The 20,409-nt window shown below is 34.4% G+C and overlaps 1 protein-coding gene across 8 annotated transcripts in view; it reads left to right on the top strand.

Annotated features, from left to right (window-relative positions):
- The window catches only part of Col24a1 (collagen type XXIV alpha 1 chain), a 304,025-nt gene that overhangs the window by 11,597 nt on the left and 272,019 nt on the right, over positions 1–20,409 (top strand). For 7 of the 8 annotated variants that reach the window (XM_019209372.2, XM_019209374.2, XM_019209375.2 and 4 more), the window contains 3 exons: positions 8,287–9,656; positions 16,323–16,376; positions 19,414–19,467. In XM_019209372.2, the coding sequence (XP_019064917.1) occupies positions 8,287–9,656; positions 16,323–16,376; positions 19,414–19,467 (1,478 nt within the window). The remainder of the gene's footprint in view (positions 1–8,286; positions 9,657–16,322; positions 16,377–19,413; positions 19,468–20,409) is intronic. The other variant, XM_019209373.2, reaches the window with a different exon arrangement.

Here is a 20,409-nt window from a genome sequence, read left to right as displayed (position 1 = left end):
CAGTGTACTAGAACAAAGAAGCCTGTATTTTAGCCTTAGTTTTGGCACTATTTAACCATACAAAACCATACAAAATGAATATAGGGCAACTACCTAGTTAATTTGGCCAGTTTGGGAAAACTGGCAAAGAAAAGGGAAATATGTTGAGGCCTGTGCATCTTTCTCACTTAGATCTTTGGTGATGTTGTTTTCAACAATCATTTTACTGTCTTTCCTACAAACATGAAAAAATGTAGCTTTGGAGATTTTATAGCAATAGGACTGTTATTTGTTATATTCTGTAAAGTGATATTCTTACTTTTTGGAGAGTGGTAACTGGAGTTTGAACCCTGGGCCTCAACATGCATACTAGGCAAATGTGCTACCAATAAGCTACCTCCCCAGTCCTCCTCTGTACTTTTTATCTAAAAAATTGATGATGTTCTTTTAGTCCTTTAAGTTACCAATTACTAAGAAATGTAAAAGTGCCTACATATTGAGAGATAAACATAATACTATTTTTATTCTTCCAATTCGTGATAGAGTATTGACAGATGTCTTTTTCTTTGTACTTGTAAAACAAATGTAATCACAGGCTCGCTCACATCTGTTTCTTTGGGGGAATAGGCTATATTCTACCCACTGAATTAATCATTGGTCACTGGATTTAGAGTCCAAGACATGGTTGTAAGTCATAGTTTTATCACCTACTGAGACTCAACTTCTCTTTTCCTTCAGCCTCCTTTGTCGCCTTCCTCCACTTTATCTCATCCTTCTTTCATTTTCCTTTCTTCCTCTTTCTGTGATTCTAACTTTTGATAAGAACGTTAATTCTGCTTACAAGTATCAAATGAAAAACAAGTAAATGGGTTATCGTTATCTGTATGTGACAGTCAGCTTTGCAAGCACAGAAAACAAATTTTTAAAAAATTACCAAGAAAGGATCCATGTGTTATTGGTGCATAAAAATAACAACATAAAACTGCAGTGAAATAACATTTAGTGTCATGAACCGTAGTACCAACTATTTGGGAGGCTGAGATGAGAGGATCACTTGAGCCCCAGGAGTTTGAGGGTAGCTGAGTAACATAGTGAGATCTTGTCTGTAAAAATTAAAAAGAAATTGATGAAAAGAAATAGCACTTGAATTGAGTTTTGCAAGTGAGGAAAGTTTAAAATAGAAACTTTTAGTAGGACTCTGAAGACTAGGATTAAAAAAACTGATAATCGTTGAGATAGCAAGAAATTCAAGGAAGAATAAAAATGCATAGAGAATGCCTGGGAACATTCTTTTCTCTTACTAAAGGGAATATGAGTAAGTGAGAGTATAAAGTTAGAGGGAAGTTTCCAAAATCGCTCTTAATTCTGACACAAGTTGTTCTGGGGTCCCCAAGACTACATTCAGTTTCAAACTTTGAGAAAGATCTTCACAGAACTCTCTGAAGTCTGTTATATTCAGTTATGTCTTATTATAATGAAATAAGACAGAGTAAAATTAGTCTAAAGAATGAGCATCCCAGGAACAGAGAGTAAAAGTATAAATACTGTGACTAAGATGTTAGGTTAGTGATTTTACAGAATAATAAAGGACTCTTTGTCTGGAACAAAGAAAGGAAGTGATAGGAGACAAGATTAGAGATAAGAAGAGATGACCTAGATTCTGTAAAGCCACCAGAGGGTTTTTACAAGGGAAGTGGATTTGTTATTGGGTTTTGGGTCTTGCAGTCTCCTGCTGAAGGTGGTTTCTGGGTGCTTTCTGTCCTGAACAAAGAATTGATCAAGGCAAATTCAAATGGTAGCAAAGTTTTATTGAAGGTATTAAAAGAAACAGTCTATGCAGGGCAAGGTTGGGCAAATTAAAAGTGGGAAAAGACTCCATAGCATGAGTGCAGGCCACTGTGCAAGAGCCAAGACAGTGGCCAAAAGTGAAATGTGGATTGTCCTTTTTGTAGCATCCACTCCTCAGATTGATGTTAGATCTAGGCCATTCTATTAAAACCCTGCTCAAAAGTCCATGTGCAGGGCTTTGGGGACTTCTCTGAGCCCGTACCCTGGAATTTTGTAATTAATAGGTTACACATACTTCTCCAAGCCAGCTCTGTCACACCCTAGTCTCCTGTCTCAGGCAGATCTATTTTATATTGCAAAGAGATTTTTCTGGCTATTTGTGTGGTGGTGGATTCCTTCACTGAGAAGAGCACTGTAGTAAGAAAAACAAGGTTTGGGGAAAGTTAGAAGTGCTTCGTACGTTTAACCTCTAGTGGATAAATTCAATAGGTAATTGGATACACCAGCCCAGAAAAGAGGTTTGTGAGTCAGCATATGCGGTTGTTAAAGCGATGGTTTGGATGAAGTCATTAGGCTCCGTGTTTATAGTAAAAAGAGCAAGCTGTTGTCTCGGTGACTCTACCATTTACACTACATTTAAAAAGCAAACCAGGAAGGAGACACAGTCAGTCATTTGAAAGGTCACAAAGTTAAGAAACTGACTCTTGGAGAATGCCTGTATCTAAATTCTGCTTTTGCACTTCCTAGTTAGGTGAACTTGGATGAATGATTTAATTCTTGTACTTACTTTTCAGAAATGTCAGATGAGGACAACCATAGTATGTACCTCAAGGACTGTTGGGAGAATTATGTTACTCAAGACAGGAAAGTTCTTAGCATAGTGCTTAGTACATAGAAAGAATTTAATAAATGTTGCCATTAGCCTCATTCTTTAAAAATGTAAAGCACCTAACACAGTATCTAGCTGATAATCATTGTTTTAAACGGTAAATGATTTCCTAAGTTACATGAACCGGATTGATTTTTGGGTCAGGAAAAGTACTTACTGAAGATAACTTCTTTATTTATTGTTGTATCTAAATCAATTTCCAAATTGTAATTTGGTGACATCCAGGGCCAGTCCTAAATTAAACGTTAAATAGTTTGTCTGCTGTGTAGAACTTTCCTCCTTGCTTCCTTTTCTCCTTCCCTCCCTTTCTCCCTCTCTCCACCCTCCCCGAGTTCTCTCTTTCCATCCATTTTCTCCTTTCCTCTTTCCCTACTGTTCTCCTCAGTCCTTCTCCTAGGTGCCATGTACTTTTGACATCTACTTACATACAGTAGTTTAAATTGAGGTGACAACTCAGTTTTACTTAACGTACAAACTCTAGTGACTGCACAGAGACTACTCCCTACCTATGAGATTTTTGTTAGGGAAAGAAGTGCTGCTGTGATTAAATAGTGAGGCTTGCAAAGGAGATGTAGAACTGTATGGGGAGGGAATAAAATGGCTGAGAGGCAGTGTGTGGAACAGGGAGAATGTAGACTTTGAAGTCAAATTGGGCTCAAATCCAATTCTGTTCTTTGCCAGTTCTATGATCTTGATCAAGTTATTTAGTGTCTGTGTGTCTCAGATTCTTATCTGTGAATTTGGCCTAAACGTTAAGTATAAACTTGAAATCCTAAGATATTATCTTCCCATTTCTATCATATCAAAACAAAGGTCAGTGAAAATAATAAATAAACCTAAAGATTTCATTTTCAGCAAACCTGGGGTCCTAATATAATCTGAAAACCCCAAAGATGTGCCAAGAAAAGCAGATGCCTCATAAAGTCAATAATAAGATTTCAGAAAGCACCAGCAAAACCAAACTTCCTGAAGGTGAGGAGCATACCTTGAAGTACTTAATATCTAGCCCTTGAATGCAAGAAATGCTAAAGAATCTGAGGCGGGCAGAAGCTGCCCAGGGGGAAATATAAGAGGCACAGCTGATAGCCAAATGGCTAAATGGGACTGAATCTCAGAATGCAAAAATACACTTCCTGGCCAGGGATTTAGCTCAGTGGTTCGGTGGCCTGCCTTGCAAGCGCAAGGACCAGAGTTCAATCCCAGTACAAAAAAAAAAAAACAAAAACAAAAAACCCAAAAATACACTTCCTGAGGTTAAGGATTCATCCGGAACCATGTACCAGTGAGAGTGGATACCGAGAAAGAAGAGTAAGAGGTCGTAGGCAGAGCCCACTGTGGAACTAGTGTGATCTAGAAAAAAGAGGGAAAAGGAAGCTAGTAACATTGAAGCAGTTTTGAGATTTGGAAGTCATGGCCCAATTCCCATAGCACCCTTCTATACGTTCCTGGGAAAGGAACTAATGAAAAGCAGTTGGTGCAGCATAAGAGGTAGACAACGACAATGAGAAAAATATAGAAAAAAACAGCAAAGATGGGAATGTACACATAAAACTTTGCTACTAAACAGATAAAAATTTTGACCAAATATTTTTAAAAATTCAAATCACAGATATGAAAAAGATGGCAAAGCAGAAATATTCTCAGGGAAAAATGAAGAATACTCGGGGGAAAGGAAAGAAAGACAGAAATGTGAGTTTATAGAACTCATAGGTCATAGAAATAAAAACTTTATAAATTCAGGTAAAATTAGAAAAAGCCCAAAAGAAAACCTGACATTGTGGAAAACATTAAAGATAGAAGTAAGAAAAACAAAACAACTGAAGATAAAAGATATATTAAAAAGAATTACAGTCAAATGATATATTTGTAGAATGTAGCTTGATTCAACATTCTCAAAATAGGAATTTTTGAAGAAGAAAACCAAAACTTTATGAATTAGACATAGCCAATGTCAAAGGCATAACTCATGCCAACTTTGCTGAAGTAAAAAGATGTCTTGTATTTATACCATGGATAGACAAACTGTGCTCCAGGAAACACCCAGGTGGTCAGTAGGGACCCATGTTCTTACCACATCACAGCACTGCAAAGACAAAACACAACTCTGGGCGTGAAGGCAAAAAAGTGAATCACATATAAGGGCAAAGAAATTTAACAGACTTCAGATTTCTCCACTGTAGCATACAATTTGTTAAAATGGTGGAACAATAACCATAAGATATTTCAAAGAAAGAAAATATCAGCAAAGAAATTTTTATTATACTTAAGGTATAAGGCTACAAACAAGCATTTTTGAAAAGTTCAACACTCAGGTAATGATCCCATGAACCTTCTTGAGGAAACTAATAGAGCATAAACTGCAACAGAAGTGTCCAAAGAATCTATTCCAAAAGGTGAGGTTCTTTATCAGAAGAAAATACAGCAAATACCAAGCAGTATCTCTGGTGTGAATAAACTATAATAGTACATAAGATCCTAATGAGATAATTGACAATGTGAAATAGGAAGAAAAGGGCTAAAGGTATAGGGAAGGTGGAAAGGGTAGGAGAAGGGTAATAAGGGAAAGAAAACAAATAGGAGAAAATGAAAAAAATGGAAATAAAATGTTTGTAAATGGGGAGGGGAGGAGGGGGTGAAGGGAGGGCAGGGACAAGGGGGAAAAATGAGAACCAAGACCTGTCATGTAAAGGTACAGGATCCCAATAATGAATGTAACTGTACTGTATACCTAAAATGTACCAATAAACTCAATGAGAAAAAATTTAATACAGAAGAAAATATGGGAACACGGCAGAATAAACTGCCATATAAACTGACAGAGTAAGAATGGCACAATGATTAAAAAATAAAATGAGAGGGAAAGTAGAGAGGGATGAAGAGTAGATTGATTTTTCTGATTGCCTTGTTTATAGAACCTAGGGTTGAAAAATTATCCAAAATTGATAACTCAATAAAAAACTTTAAAGATATTTGACAATAAAATGGTACATTTAAAATAGGTATTCCTACTGACTAATATTAATGGCACAGGAAAGGATAAAATGGGAGGAAAAGACATGGTTTAAGAAAAGAAGTACTAGATATGTCTAAAGGGCACAGCATTGTATATGTACTATAAAGGGCAATTCATAGAATAAAAATACAAACAATTCTAAGTCTTAAAAGAACTACACATGAAAAGGAGTGGGAAAATCAAATGAGAGAATCTAAAATCTGTTATAAAAGCATAAAATGACAGATTAAACAAATTGTGTAAATTAACATATTTAACATATTGGATCACACAGCATCCCCTTCCATTTTAATCCAAAACACGATGTTTCAGAGTAGATAAAAAGAAAAGCACGGGCAGAAATATATTAGACAAATAGAAACAAACAAAAATGAGAGAAAGGAAGTTTAGGTTTAAGAGAATGCTAAAATTACAATAAACCATCTTTTTATAATTCAAAAAAGCATCATGTAAAATGAATATGTGAATTTTATGACGATATGCACCAAACAATTACATCAGTATTCATAAAGTAAGGAGATATACTAGTGGCAGCAGACTTTCTTAACTTCAGTCTATGATAGATTAATTGCATAAAAACAAGGATATAGAGGCTCTAAATGATATAAATATACCTTTTCATAACTATAGGAATAATTAACTAGTATATATTCACTAACTGGTATGTATTAAGTTAATAATGATTAAGAAATTACTAACTAGTATGTATTAAATTCTTTCTCTGAAAAACTTTCACCAGGGTTTATAAAGCATTATCGAAAATTAAGTGGTGGTGAAGCTCATCAAATTTCAAAAACAACATGAAGATGAGACATCATTTTCTGATCATAATGCTATTAAATTAGTTTTAACAAAACCAGGAAACAAAAAGACCCTTTTAACTGCAAATATAAAATTAATAAAAAGTCAAAGGGAATATATAAATGAAATGTTTTGTAAAAAGCAGCAGAAATGAAAATACTACATGTCAAGATCTATTGAATACCACTAAGCAGTACTCAGGAAATGTTTGAGCGTAAATGACTTCATTATCAAGAAAGATAGGAAAAATCAAGACCTAAGTAATGAACTTCTGAAATTAGAAAAGAAAATGAGGGAAAACATAATGAATAAAGACAAATGCCAAAATTAATTAATGACATAGAAGACAGACAAAAATAATAGAAAAGATAAACACATCTAAGGGCTATACATTTTAAATGACCAGTACTAAAACCTTAATTTTGAAGAAAATATTCAAAATTAGAAAAAAGTGAGACAAAGAACCATAGAAACAGGAGAGCAGAAAGAATTATAAAGAATTACTACATGAAAAATTTTGAGTAATACATTTGAAAGCCTAAAGGAAATTTATTTCATAGACAATGTAAATATCTAAAATTGGCTCAAGATGAACTGAAAAGTAGAATAGATCGATTCGCATGGTAGAGGTTAGGAAAGCAGATGATGTGCTAGCAATAAAAGCCAGCACAATAACTTTAGTTTGTAGATGAGTCTGTTGTAATTTCTTAGAAAAAGATAATCCCCAAATTATTTCAACTTTCATTAAAATAATGAAATTTCACTATTGCAGTCTGATAAGGAAGAACAGAAAAACAGACAAGACTAACTCACATATTGGACATAGGATTTTACATAAACTTGTAGAAAATCCATCAAATTAGCAGTCAAAAATCCAAAAAAATATCTAAAGAATAACTTTTTAAAAAGTACATTATATTTGAGGAATGCAGTCGTTCACTATTACTGCAAAGTTCACCACTACTACAAAGACAGTTGATTCAAAAAATAGTTATTTGTGATTAAAACTCCAGTAAAACATGATTGGAGGAAACATATGATATACATATAAGAAATACTGAAAACATATTTACATTTTAAAGTTTTCAAATACTTTTCCCAATAAAAATATTTACTTTAATAAGATCAGTAATTTGAAGTAATTCCTGAAGGAATTTGTTTTTTGCAATGAGAGGTTTTTGGGGGATAAAGAGTAGCACTGAGTATCATAAAAAAAAATGTGACTGTTCTTTTGTGTAAGAACAGCTCATTTGGCATCAAGGAATAATAGTTTGTGATTGTATATACTTTAAGCATTTTAATTTTTGAATAAGCAGTGTTTCTTCCCTTGCTCAATTCTCAGATTTAGATGTGCACACACTTGAAGTGAGGTAGCATTGGGCAAGGGTGCTCAAGTCACAGCCTAACATGGCACATGGATTCTTATTCTATTCGTTCAATTGAATATATATATATATATATATATATATATGCATGTGTATATGAACATATATGAATATAAAGCTTATATATATATGAGTAACAAATAAGACTCCTATTCAAGTGGGAAAAATGAGTAAGCTAAAATAATTTTTAATTGAATTTTGGGTTAAAAGATATTATGTAGATTATGTGCATATATATACACATACTTAATTCAAATGTTTACGTGTAATATGTTACTCTCCCTCTCCCTACCTGTTGTTACCTGGAAATTATTGATAGAACATGCTTATTTCAGAAATTACTATTTGTACAAGGAAGATTTTTTTCTTATACTCAAACCTGAATGCCCAAGAGTAAGACTCTTTCTCTCTCCCTTTTTTTTAATTTTCAGGCATAGACATTCTTCATCAACTAGGCCTTGGAGGCAAAGACGTACGACACTCATCATCAGTGACTGCTGTACCATCGTCATCTACACCATTACCTCAGGGGGTCTATTTAACAGAATCAGGCGTCATTTTAAAAGATGATGCATACATTGAGTCACCTCTCCCGAAAATTTTACCAGTCAATTTAGCACGGCCATTTACAATATTAATTGCACTACAGTCACATAAAGTGAATAATGCATTTTTCTTCAGTGTTAGAAATAAAAATAGACTGCAATTAGGGGTCCAATTACTACCTAAGAAGTTAATAGTATACATTGGAGGAAAGCAGTCTGTTTCTTTCAACTACAGCGCTCACGATGAGCAATGGCACACCTTCGCCATTACTGTTGGAAATCAAGTTGTCTCAATGTTTAATGAGTGTGGAAAAAAGTATTTTAGCAGAGAGACTGTTTCAGAAGTTCACACATTTGATCCTAACAGTGTGTTTACCTTAGGAAGTATGCATAACAATTCTGTCCATTTTGAAGGAATAGTATGTCAGCTGGATATTATTCCTTCTGCAGAAGCATCTGTGGACTACTGCAGATTTGTCAAACAGCGGTGTCACCGAGCAGTTCAATACCAACCTGAAGCAAACTTTCCTTGCACAACTATCATACCAAGTAAGCGACTGAAACACTCTTCCCTGCCCAAACAGTTGGGAGAAAAAGTACTGTCAGAGAATGCATTCACTGAAGAAGGCAAAAACATCCCAAATATCATTACTAATGATTCTACAACAGAGCATAAAAGACCAGAAGACCAGATATTAAGACCTCAGTTAACTTCTCTTCTTTCAGGAAATGTCTCTGCTCCGGATCTCAAGAATTACGGGATTCAAAACAAAAAAGCCATCACTGCAGAACATAGTGAGGTGAATTTCAACCTGCTGGCCATCCATCATGGCCTCAGAGAGGCAAGAATGAGTACAGAGGAAAAACTCAGTTCTCTGCTAAACACATCGAACAATATCACAGAACACGATACAGTGACTGGTCTGTCTCCATTTAAGAAGATGTCCACTATTCTTCCACATACAAAACAAGAGAAAATTACTAATCTCAAGAAGGCTATCACAGCAAATCTATATACTAATGAACTCATGGAAATGGAACAGATTTTAAATACCACCTTGCGTAGAGTGACAGATGAGCCATTTGTGGATAATCACCTTGACTTAAGGAAGGAGGGTGAACTTTATCCTGATGCTACTTATCTCATCGAAAATAGCAATGAAACCGAGCTTTCTGATTATTATTATTATGAGAATCTTAATACAGTGCTTGAGATGGAGTATCTGAGAGGCCCAAAAGGGGACACCGGACCCCCGGTAAGTTGTTGTTTTGAAAATGTTTTAATGCACTACCTACACATTACATCTTGGACTATACCATGTAGAACCAATCAGACCTGGCATAGAAATGTATTCTGACACAGCAATTGTACTTTAATTTGAAGAATGCACCTATTGGATGCAGCTTTGGCTCAAATACTATACTTTTTAAAAATTGACAGCCCAAAAGGGTTAATTCTGAGTAAAGTAGTAGGCAATCTATATGTTTTTCTTGTTCAACTGAAATTCAACCAGGAAATTAGCTGCTAAATATAGATCAGCTTTCTTTATGTAAAAAACAAACAAACAAAAAACATTATCTTAACACATAGTCTTGTGGAAAGACGAACATACAAAAGTTATGGTAGGTTAAAGAAAATACACTACATTGATTATTCTTTTAGCTAAATAGCATCAAATGGATTAACACACTGCAATAATTATGCAGAGGTTATTTTATAGTCAATCACTGCTGAATAATTCTCTTTTTTTAAACCTCTTGATATTGTCATTTTAAATATAACTTTTTCATTCTCATGAAAAACAACATGTATCATTATATCTGTAATGATATAATCAATTTACACTTAGGGATTAATAAAAGCTAACCTATCTAATAAATATGACCAGTCAACCTACTTTTGGGGGAAAAAACACACCTATCAAATAGGAAAAAAACCCTGTCATATTTTATAATATATAATCAAAACTGTGAGATGATACACTGAATTTTTAACTCTGACTTTCTTTTGCACAAGTGTAATTAGGGATTAATATTTGAAATTGTCTAACATCCTTTTAAAGCCACTTAAAAGCCCTTTAAAGCCATTTGAAATCACAATGCTATAAACACTTGTTTTTGCTTTCATACTGGTATACCTTGAATAATTTACCTCTGTCTTTAGAAATTAATTTTCAAAACTGCAAACATACTAAAATATATTTTAAGAATCTGTTTAAGGACAACAAAATTTGAGTCATTGATTTAATTCTAGAAATCACAGAATGAGATAAGATAATACCATTTTTTTCTTAGATTGCATTTCCTTATGGTTATTATTTGAAGCAATTTAATAGATATGAAGCAACTCAGAGTAAATGGTTAAGGATTTTTAAAAATCTGAGAAATATTATAGAGACATAAACTCTTTTCAACTGTTACAATTAATTATCAACTTATTAATTATAAAAAGAATCACCTGGGAGGTCTCATTATACTAAGAGTGTCTTAAGCCATTTACTTTCTTTAAAAAAGTCAGTATCATGAGATGAACAATAATCTCTTCTATAAATCCCAAAACAGTCATTCGGCTTTAGTAGGTGCAACAGTAAATATCAACAGATATTTACTTGAGTCTCAGCTATGTGTAAGGCAGGAATATAAAGTTTACACAACACAGTCATTTCTCAGAAGGAACTTACTTTTCAGTAATGGGGTAAAGGAAGTATATGTTTATAATTCTATTTTGTGACAAAGTAAGACAATTGCTTCTGAGAATTACACACAAGCTTTATTGGGTAGAGATATTCACAGGTGAGAATAAAATAATATATTTGAGGGAATACCTGTGAACAGTCACGTAGAACTAAGCGGGAGCTGTTCAGGATAGGTTTTATGGACAAAACGAGTTATTATGTAGGCTGAAAGAATGGATACAATTTTGCTAGTGACAGGAGTGAGTATGTTTTTATACATAGTAGCTATCACCCACTTCCTTGTGGAAGACACTCAATCATGCGCTTCACATGCATCGTCTTGAGAGGGCTTTGTAAGGTTAGTGTTCTAATTTTCAATTTGCTTAGGTAAAGAAATTTAAGTTTAAAGGAGTTTATTTGCTTGCCTACACTAACGTTGCTGGTAAATGATACAGCCAGTATTCAAATCCAGAAATAGGTTTTCTGCCTCTATAGCCCAACTCTTTCATATTAGGCTAATGTTAAAAAATCTAAGCAAGGTATCACAGGTTGTGGAGAAAATGAATAAAATCAAAATGATTGCTATATATGAAGGCTTCAGGTTCAGAGAATCATGATATCATCATTAAAAAACAGTGAGGAAGAGAGCAAGCCAATTTTAGCAAGGAAAATAAGTTAAAAACACTTAAGGCAGGGGTCCCCAGTCTGTGAGCTCTGCCATCTGTCAGATCAGATTGAATATGAAATTCATTTTGGGTAGTGTGGGCATATTAACAATATATATTCTTCCAATCCTTAAGCATGGGAGAGATTTCCACTTTTAGTGTCGTCTTCCATTTCTTTTATCAATGTTTTGTTATTTCCGTTATAGAGACAATTCACCTTTTTGGTTAAAAGTAGCCTAGGGTATTTTTTTATAGCTATTTTAAAGGAAATTGCTTTTTATTTTTTCGTGCTCAGCCAGTTCATTACTGATGTATAAAATACTACTAACTTCAGTAGTTTGTATGTTGTTTATATATTGCAACTTTACTTCTAATAGGCTTTAGGTAGAGTTTACGCTTTTCTGTGTATGGAGCCATATCAGAATGGCTTCCTCTTTTCCTATTGGTATCCTATTATTTCTCACCTGCCTAATTTATCTGGTGAAGTACCATGTTGAAAAGAGTGTTGAGGGCTGGGGATTTAGCTCAGCAGTTCGGTGGCCTGCCTCACAAGGGCAAGGACCTGAGTTCAATCCCCAGTACCAAAAAAAAAAAAAGAAAAGAGTGTTGAAAGTCCTTAATGATCCTTTGTTGTTTCTGTTGTATAACTGTTACTGTCTCCTATACTTTTATTGTCCTTGAAGTTTATTATACCTATTAGGCTCTGTGCCCATTTTTTTCTGGTACTCTTTTGACCCAGAGATTACTTTTTATTACAAGAAAGTTTCCCCTTTCTTCCTCAACTCTTTTCTGTTCCATTCTCTACATTCTTCGGGCACACATTTTGCATGAGTGTGATGATGTCAGTTGTGATATAGTATTTACTGTCTTCTTTACAGCCATATCATTGCGATTGCTCTTTTCCATTTTACCTGTGTGAATACATATGTACTATATCCATTTCCCTTTATTGGTTTTTCAGTTGCATTTAATCAACTTTTGTTGCTTTTGACAGTTTTCATCTATAATAGTTTCTTGTTTGCATTTTTATATCTTAAGCTTATCAGGGTAACATTTAGGAACTTGTTCTTTCTGTATTTATGAAAGTGAACTTTTTATCTCTTGTAACACTTTTTTGTACTCTCTTTTTGTAGAGAAATGTCATATTGAAATTCTTTGAAAATGTAGTGAACTACATAACTGAATTCTTTCTCTGTTGCATGAAGTAATTTCCCATGTGGTAAATTATTTTCATCTACTTTATGTTCTTATCCTCCCACTTCTCCATTCCTCTCAATACCCATGTATACAGCCCATACTGGATAAGTTTTGGTTATTACATTTTTTCAAAATAAAGGCAATAATGCCTGGGTTGTTTTGCAATAGTACAGGGAGAGGCCAAGTCAAATAAGGTGGAGTAATATATAGAATCAAATTTAGACTGCTGTATTTGTTTTGATACTATATTTGTTTTGCCTACTACCAATTTTGTGGCATGTCGCCTTTCATTTTCATATGCAGTTTCTGTGACTCTTTCATATCAGAGGTTCTCTGGGAAATTATATGTTGATTTATGCTCTTGTCTTTTATTCCCTTTCAACACCAGAAATCCCCTATGTTTAGATTTGGTTGTAGATCATAAAAATGGTGGGTTCTTTTTCTCCAGTTCAACATTCTCTATTCTTGGGCTTTGAAATTAGGTCTTTGCTGAATCCTGAATTATTTCTTCTGTGCTTGCCCATTGCCTTAAGCATCATCACTTAATCAAAGGATTGCTAGAACTGATGTTAGATATTTCCTTAGTATTTAATAGCAACTACTTTTTAGTTCATTTGGGCCCCTATCACTACACACTACACACTCGGAGGCTTCTAATCAACAGATGTTTATTTCTCACAGCTCTAAAAGCTGGGAAGAACAAGACCAAGGTGCAGGAGGATCTGGCGTTTGATGAGGGCCTGCTTTTTGGTTCACAGGTGGCGTTTTTCACTGCGTCCTCACCTGGCTGCACAAATGAGCCCCTTGGGAGCATTCGTGTTAAGAGCACAAATCCATTCACAACTGTGCTGCCCTCTTTTTATAATCTGCCCCCAAAGCCCTCACCTTTTAATACTATCAGTTTTGAATTTTTCAGGGGGTTCTAAAGAGTCAGACCATAATGCACCCTAAGATCAACCGCCTTTTCAGTGTGATTGCAATATTGTTTTCTTCAGTCACAGAGTACCGTGGCAGGGCACGAAACAAAGCTGGAGATTTACAAATTAGGATTTTCTACTGCTTAAAATCTTAGCGCTAATTTCTCCTTATTTTTGAGGGATTAATTCAAAACAATAGCTTCACTTGATTATAACAAGAACAAAACCTAATTGGAAAAGAATGTCGTCTTTTCCTTGATAATAAATACAAATAATTTACACTCACTGTGTAGCAGAGGCTGGCCTCAAACTTGCAGTGTCCCTCCTGTCTCAGGCTCCTCAGTGCTGAGCCTACAGGTGTGCCCCACCACACCCAGAAAAAAAATCATTTTTTAATGGAAGCTAGTGATACAATAATGGCTAGGAAAATATTTGAACAGCTCTAGAAAGAAAATGCTTTCAGACTGTGGTTGAATAGAAATGGTGCTTCTCTCTCAATCCTAGGGAATACATGAATTCTATCAAGTAAGGAGGGAGAAGAAGAAAAAGAATACGATTAAAGAAAAAAATGGGCAGTTTGAAATATATAATGAGTATCAGAAAGCTAAAAATGACTGTGATATTTAAGCTTGTTTGTCCTAGGTGAGAGTAAACAAGGAGCATAATGGAGGATAGATATTGGGAAATGGGAGACGATATTCAAATGGGAATGGGAGAGGGGAAGAGAAAGCAGTGAAAGGAATAAGGAGAGACTAGAAGGAAAAATGGAAACAAAACTTTTGTAAGTGGGGAGATTGAGGGGAAGGAGGGAAATGGGAAGAAAAGAATTAAAGACATATTATATATAGGTACAAACTCCCTATGATGAATGTGAGCAATGTATGACAAATATGTACTAATAAAATATAGTTAAAAAGCAAAGACAATATTACCGAGAACTTGAGACATGAAGTATACAATGTGAATATATATTTAATAAGACTTTTGAGAGAATGTAGAAAAGTAATATTTAAGTAGTATTAACTTCAATAAACCTGTGCATCCAATTTGAAATGATTGCCTATTACCAAACAAAACTGAAAAGGGTAAGCTGCATCCTGAGGCATCCTAGTGCAAGTACAGCTGTGTGCAGTTGAAACTATGTGTTAAAGTAAGTTCACAATTATGAAAGACTACACATCTCAAGATTAAAATAAAATAGGATATAGATATTAAATTTTAGAAAAGAAAATGACTTGATATCAACAAAAGTAAAAATTTCAGGGAGTAATTAATATCAAGATGAATGAGATGAGAAATATGCTATATAATATTATTTTTAGCGTAACTTTCTCATACCCCTTATATAATTATCACTGAAATTACTTTCCTATCAATCCATTTTCCCCCCTTACAATGCACTTTTAGGTGTACCTAGCCTTGCTATGTATTACATTATATGAAATGTCATTTTTCTAAGTTAAAAATCATCACATATTGGCATTTCGTTATGAACCATTAGCATACATATACATATATATCAAAATGAGGTACACTATGTCACACTGCCTGTTAGTGGTAAAGCCAGTACTTTAATTTTGATGTGCCTAATTTAAAGCTTCTACTCCATTTACTGCAATAATGAATGGATATTGCTTCACTGGAATATGTATATTCTTTATACACACTCAAAGTGTTGTCGGGCCAGAAGAATACTGTGATAATTAAATCCGTGAGATATGAATGAATATGTCCCCCATTGTATCACAAATGAGCATTTATTCTTCCATAGTTGGCTGCTAAAGTAAATAAAAATATAACACAAACAACTATATGAGAAAGTAAAGAATTAGTTTTCTGTTTATCATTTGGTATAATTTAAAAATAACATTTAAATAACTCAAAACCTAGTAACAATTGATCAGTTTTTACTTTGATACTTTCTTTCAGAAGTCACTACCTTCTGGGGGGGTGCATTTAGCATAAAGCAGATTTATTACTGCATATATAAAAGTCTCATCGTGACATGTTATCACATTACATAGACCTTTGGTACAATTCTCTTAAAAGAACATATAATGGTTAGGGCTTTATTTCTCAAGGCTAATCCTTTTTTGAAGTGCATTTTTAAAAACCTGTAGTTGTTGGTCTCCAAAACATAAACTGAATTACTCCTTCTGTAATAAAAGTAAGTTTAGGTAAAAATCATCCACAAGAGTACTAGTTATGGTCTCTGTAAAAACCAGATACACTGGCTGTAACCATAAGTTATAGACTTCCTGCTGCCATTTCTGGCCAGATTAAAGAGGAAACTGGAGTTTTAACTCACCCCTGCCAATTTGGGTGAGGAGATTAATCTTATTTAAAAATCATTATCAGTTGGGAATCAGGAATGGAAAAAAGTTATACTGGAATGGGAATCTCATTAAGGCTTATAAGAAAAGATATATCTACTATCATGCCTAATATCTTAACATTTGTTTTGCAAGGGTCCACCTGGCCCAGCAGGTGTCCCAGGTCCATCAGGAAAGAGAGGTCCACGGGTAAGTAGAAAGGCTCTATTTCTTGCTAGCTGTGAGAATTAGAAACTTTTCCACATTTTTGCTCTTGTACTGTACAGTTTGTACTTCCTCTGGCAACCTGCCTGGATCTTCAAATTTACCTTTACTTTTGCCAATTCAAAAGCTTAAGAACACATGCAGCCCTGTGTATTTGAGTATAAGCAGCTAGCCAAAGAATTCTCTGTGAACATGTCCAAGAAACACCATCCAATTTGTAGATTAGTGGCTGTCCTGGTGCTACTTGTAACATTATTCTTAGTTATAAAGTGATCTGAGTAGTGTAAGTGAAGTTCATTTGGGAAGAGGACTGGGGCTACCTTAAAATAGTACATTCCTGGATTACAGAGTGAAAATACTGGAGCTATTGGCTAGGGAAAAAAATTGCTTTAAGAAAAAAATCCTGTCTTAAGGATCACCAGTAGTTTCTCATATTACACAGCTCCAATGAAAGATTCATTGCTATGTTAGAATTAGCTTCTTTCAAACCTCAGAACAATAAATGTGGGTTTTTCCTAAATAAAGGTTTTTCTTCAGTGAACTAGAAAAAGACTTGTGTATTGTAAAGATAAATGAAAATGTCTTTTATATATTCCACTTTCTTTTTATCCTGTATTGTTTATCATACAAACAATATAAGGTAAAATCACTTTAAAATATTAGTTTAAGTTATCTGTATTACTCTATATTAGTACAAGTTTTCTTATGTAGGTGCAGCCTAAGATAAATTTCTCCTTAGCTGATGACCTATCACACTCTTCCCATATCCCTTCTAAACTTTACCATTCTTCCCTAGCTCTGGAGCCGTCCTCTTCCTCCTATCTCTCTGCAAGGAGATTTGGGTCCTATTTTTCTCCAGGAAAAAAGGGTCCAACTTTGCATTGGGTTCCTTCTATACCCCTAAGGCTGATCTTCCAACAGCATGATCTTCAGGTTCTGAATCTCCAACTATTCTCAGTTTCCTTCTTCTCCCCTTTTATTTATTCAGTCCTCCTTCCCTTAAAGAAAAAATAGTATAGCTCTTCTCCAAACTAGCTACTTTAATTGTTTCTAGTATCGTCCCCGCTAATCAATTAAATTTGAAAGTTACAATTTCTTTTTTTCACTCCCTAAGTTATTTCACATTTTACAATAACCAAAAAATTGCCTTCTTTTTAAAATCCCAAGCTTTCATGTGTATTAATTTTTCCTAAATATACTTTCTTCACTGTTGCACTACTGAGCTTCGTGAAATAACAGTTGATACTCATTTTCTTTCTTCTGCATCAACAATTCATTCAGTAATCCCCATGAATTTTTCCCATTTCCCATTTAATTTCCCATTATCAAAATATACTTTTTGAAGGTTACCAATCACATGTTGCAAAATCTAATCTTTTCCCTCAGTTTTCATCTTGCTATACATGTCTTAAATACAGTATTTACATTACTGATCCCTCTGTCTTTCTGAAACACTTTGTTATGTAATACAGAACCAAAGAAAAAATAATTATCAACTCTATGTTACACGTTTAGATGAAGGTATAGCTAAAGAGTATGGAGGAAGGATACAAAAGTCTAATAAGCACAGGGGATCTGGAGGGTTTTTCTGAAGGTGATTCTCAATTTTTCTACTTAATGGTTACGAAAGCTGAATTTTCCTCTTTTCTACCTTGTAAGATTGTTATAAAGATTAGAAATGAGAATATAAATCATTAATATATTTCCTGGCACAAGAATTAAGTACTCAGTAAATAGAGTTGATTTTTTAATTCAAATTGTATGATCAGTGAGGTACAAATTAACAAATGTCTATCAAGTGGCCAATATATGTATGCTAAGTACTGCAATAGTTGTGTAAAAAGAATCCCTCTACAGAAAATGGGTAATCCCATAACTTAATGGCATATTCCACGAAGCAATTAAAATAATAATAAAATACTTTAATGGATTAGATATGTCCCAAGGCAATAAACAATTAATTCATAGATAAATTTTACAGGCAGTAATTCCTATAAAAGTTAATAGGAGAGATAAATTACTGTGTACTATCTGTGGTTAGGACCCCAAAATGAGAGGGACTGGATAAAGAAGATGTGTTTTTTTAATATATAAAGGAGTACTACTCAGCCATAAAGAATGAGAAACTAGAGTCACTTATAACTAAGTGAATGCATATCGAGGCCAAACTCTTAAATTAAAAAGGACACACGTGTAAATACTGAATAGTTTCTCTGGTACAAAAAACTAAAAGTGTAAATGAGGTTCAAATTGTATAATTGATAATGTAAATTATGAAGAAAAGGGCTAAAGGAGTAAGGGAAGTGGTAAGAGTAAGAGATAGGAAGAAGGGAAAAGAAAAACTATGCCAAAAGGAAAAAATGGAAACAAAGTCTTTGTAAATAGGGAAGGATAGAGGGGATGAAGGGACGGTGGGGGTATGGGGAAAAGGTAAGAACCAAGACCTGTTAGGTAAAGGTACAAGATCCCAGTGATGAATGCAACTGTACTGTATACCTAAAATGTACCAATAAAATCAATGAAAGGAAAAATAAGTTAAAAAAAAACGAGAGGGGCTATCAACTGAAAGTTGAAGAATGATTTGGGAAGATTTAGGGTGGAAGGTATATTAAGTGTAGTTAAGACTACTGACAACATAAGTAAAACTCAAAGACAGAAAAGGACAGCACATGCGGAGAGAATAGCACGTTGTTAGGCTTCTTCCTCTGCACTAGAGGAAGGAGCACTAAGCACGAAGCTGTGGCTGGAGAAAATGTGGGAAATAAGCACCACAGCGATGGGCTGGTGAATAAGGGAGGGAAACGCCTTGGGGTGTGTAATGACACAAAATGAAAGCAGAGTTCTCCTTTGTAATTAGGATAGTTATCCTTCAATACACCCAAGATCTCAAATAATTTTTTGGGAAAAAGATAGCATTCATTTTAATTAAATTATAAGTGTTTATTTGGATATCAAAATACATACCTATTTGTATCTATATTTATAAGTATGAAGAATAGTAAGACTTTTTCATAATTTGCAGGGTATACAAGGACCGCATGGAAATCCTGGATTACCTGGACTACCTGGTCCAAAGGTAAGTTATTAATAATGAATATCACATTATTTTCTTTCCTTTTAAAAGAAGATCCTTCACTTTTAAGACCAGATGTGAGATATCAAGTGTCTCTGTTCTCTCCAGATCATGATGCTGTAACTGAATTGTCTTAGCCTGGCAGAGAGTTGGTTTCTCCAAAAGCCTTTCAAACTCGAATTTCCATATTTAGTGGTAAAGTCAGGTACAGCCCTGCTTTCGTACTCTGAAGTGTTAATTGTCAAAATATGACAGAAATGTACAGCAAACTCTGAAATATATGGATTATGATTTTGAGTATAAAAAATAATAGTGTAACAGAACTATGAGCATAGGAAGAAGGTATAAAAGGATATATAGCAGGCTGGTTACTTTGAGAGGGTTATAGGAATAGAAAGATCACCAAATATTTCTCATACATATGAAATAAAGAAAATTCTGGTTATTTTTCTTTCGATTCTTGACAAGAACAACACAGCTAAAGTCATTGGGCTTTACAAATAGTGTATAAAATCGCCTTGTCACTTGTACATAAATAATCTATTTGTTTCAAGAAGAGAATTACCTGAACAATGGAAAGAGCAAATTACAGCAACTGCCAGTTTAGGAATGTGTAATGGAAATTGGAAATGTAACACACTACGGTATCTTTAACAAATATATTTGGATTAATAGTTCTTAAATTATTAGAACCAGAATGTGCTTTACACAAGTTAAACAAAATGATGCACCTAAAGGACCTGACAGAACCCTTGCACACAGTTGGTATTTAAGAAAATGTTATTTCCAAGGCCAGGTGTGGCAGCGCACGCCTGTAATCCCAGCACTTGGGAGGCTGTGGCAGGAGGATCACTGTGAGTTCAAGACCAGCCTGGGCTACATAGTGAGTTCGAGGTCAATCTCAACTATACAGTGAGACCCTGTCTCAAAAAACCAAAAAAACAA

Source organism: Fukomys damarensis, unplaced genomic scaffold (assembly GCF_012274545.1).
Source record: "Fukomys damarensis isolate Sample0158 unplaced genomic scaffold, DMR_v1.0_HiC HiC_scaffold_33, whole genome shotgun sequence".
NCBI lineage: Eukaryota > Metazoa > Chordata > Mammalia > Rodentia > Bathyergidae > Fukomys > Fukomys damarensis.
Note: the sequence above shows the minus strand (reverse complement) of the source record. Positions and strands in the feature narration are given on the sequence as shown.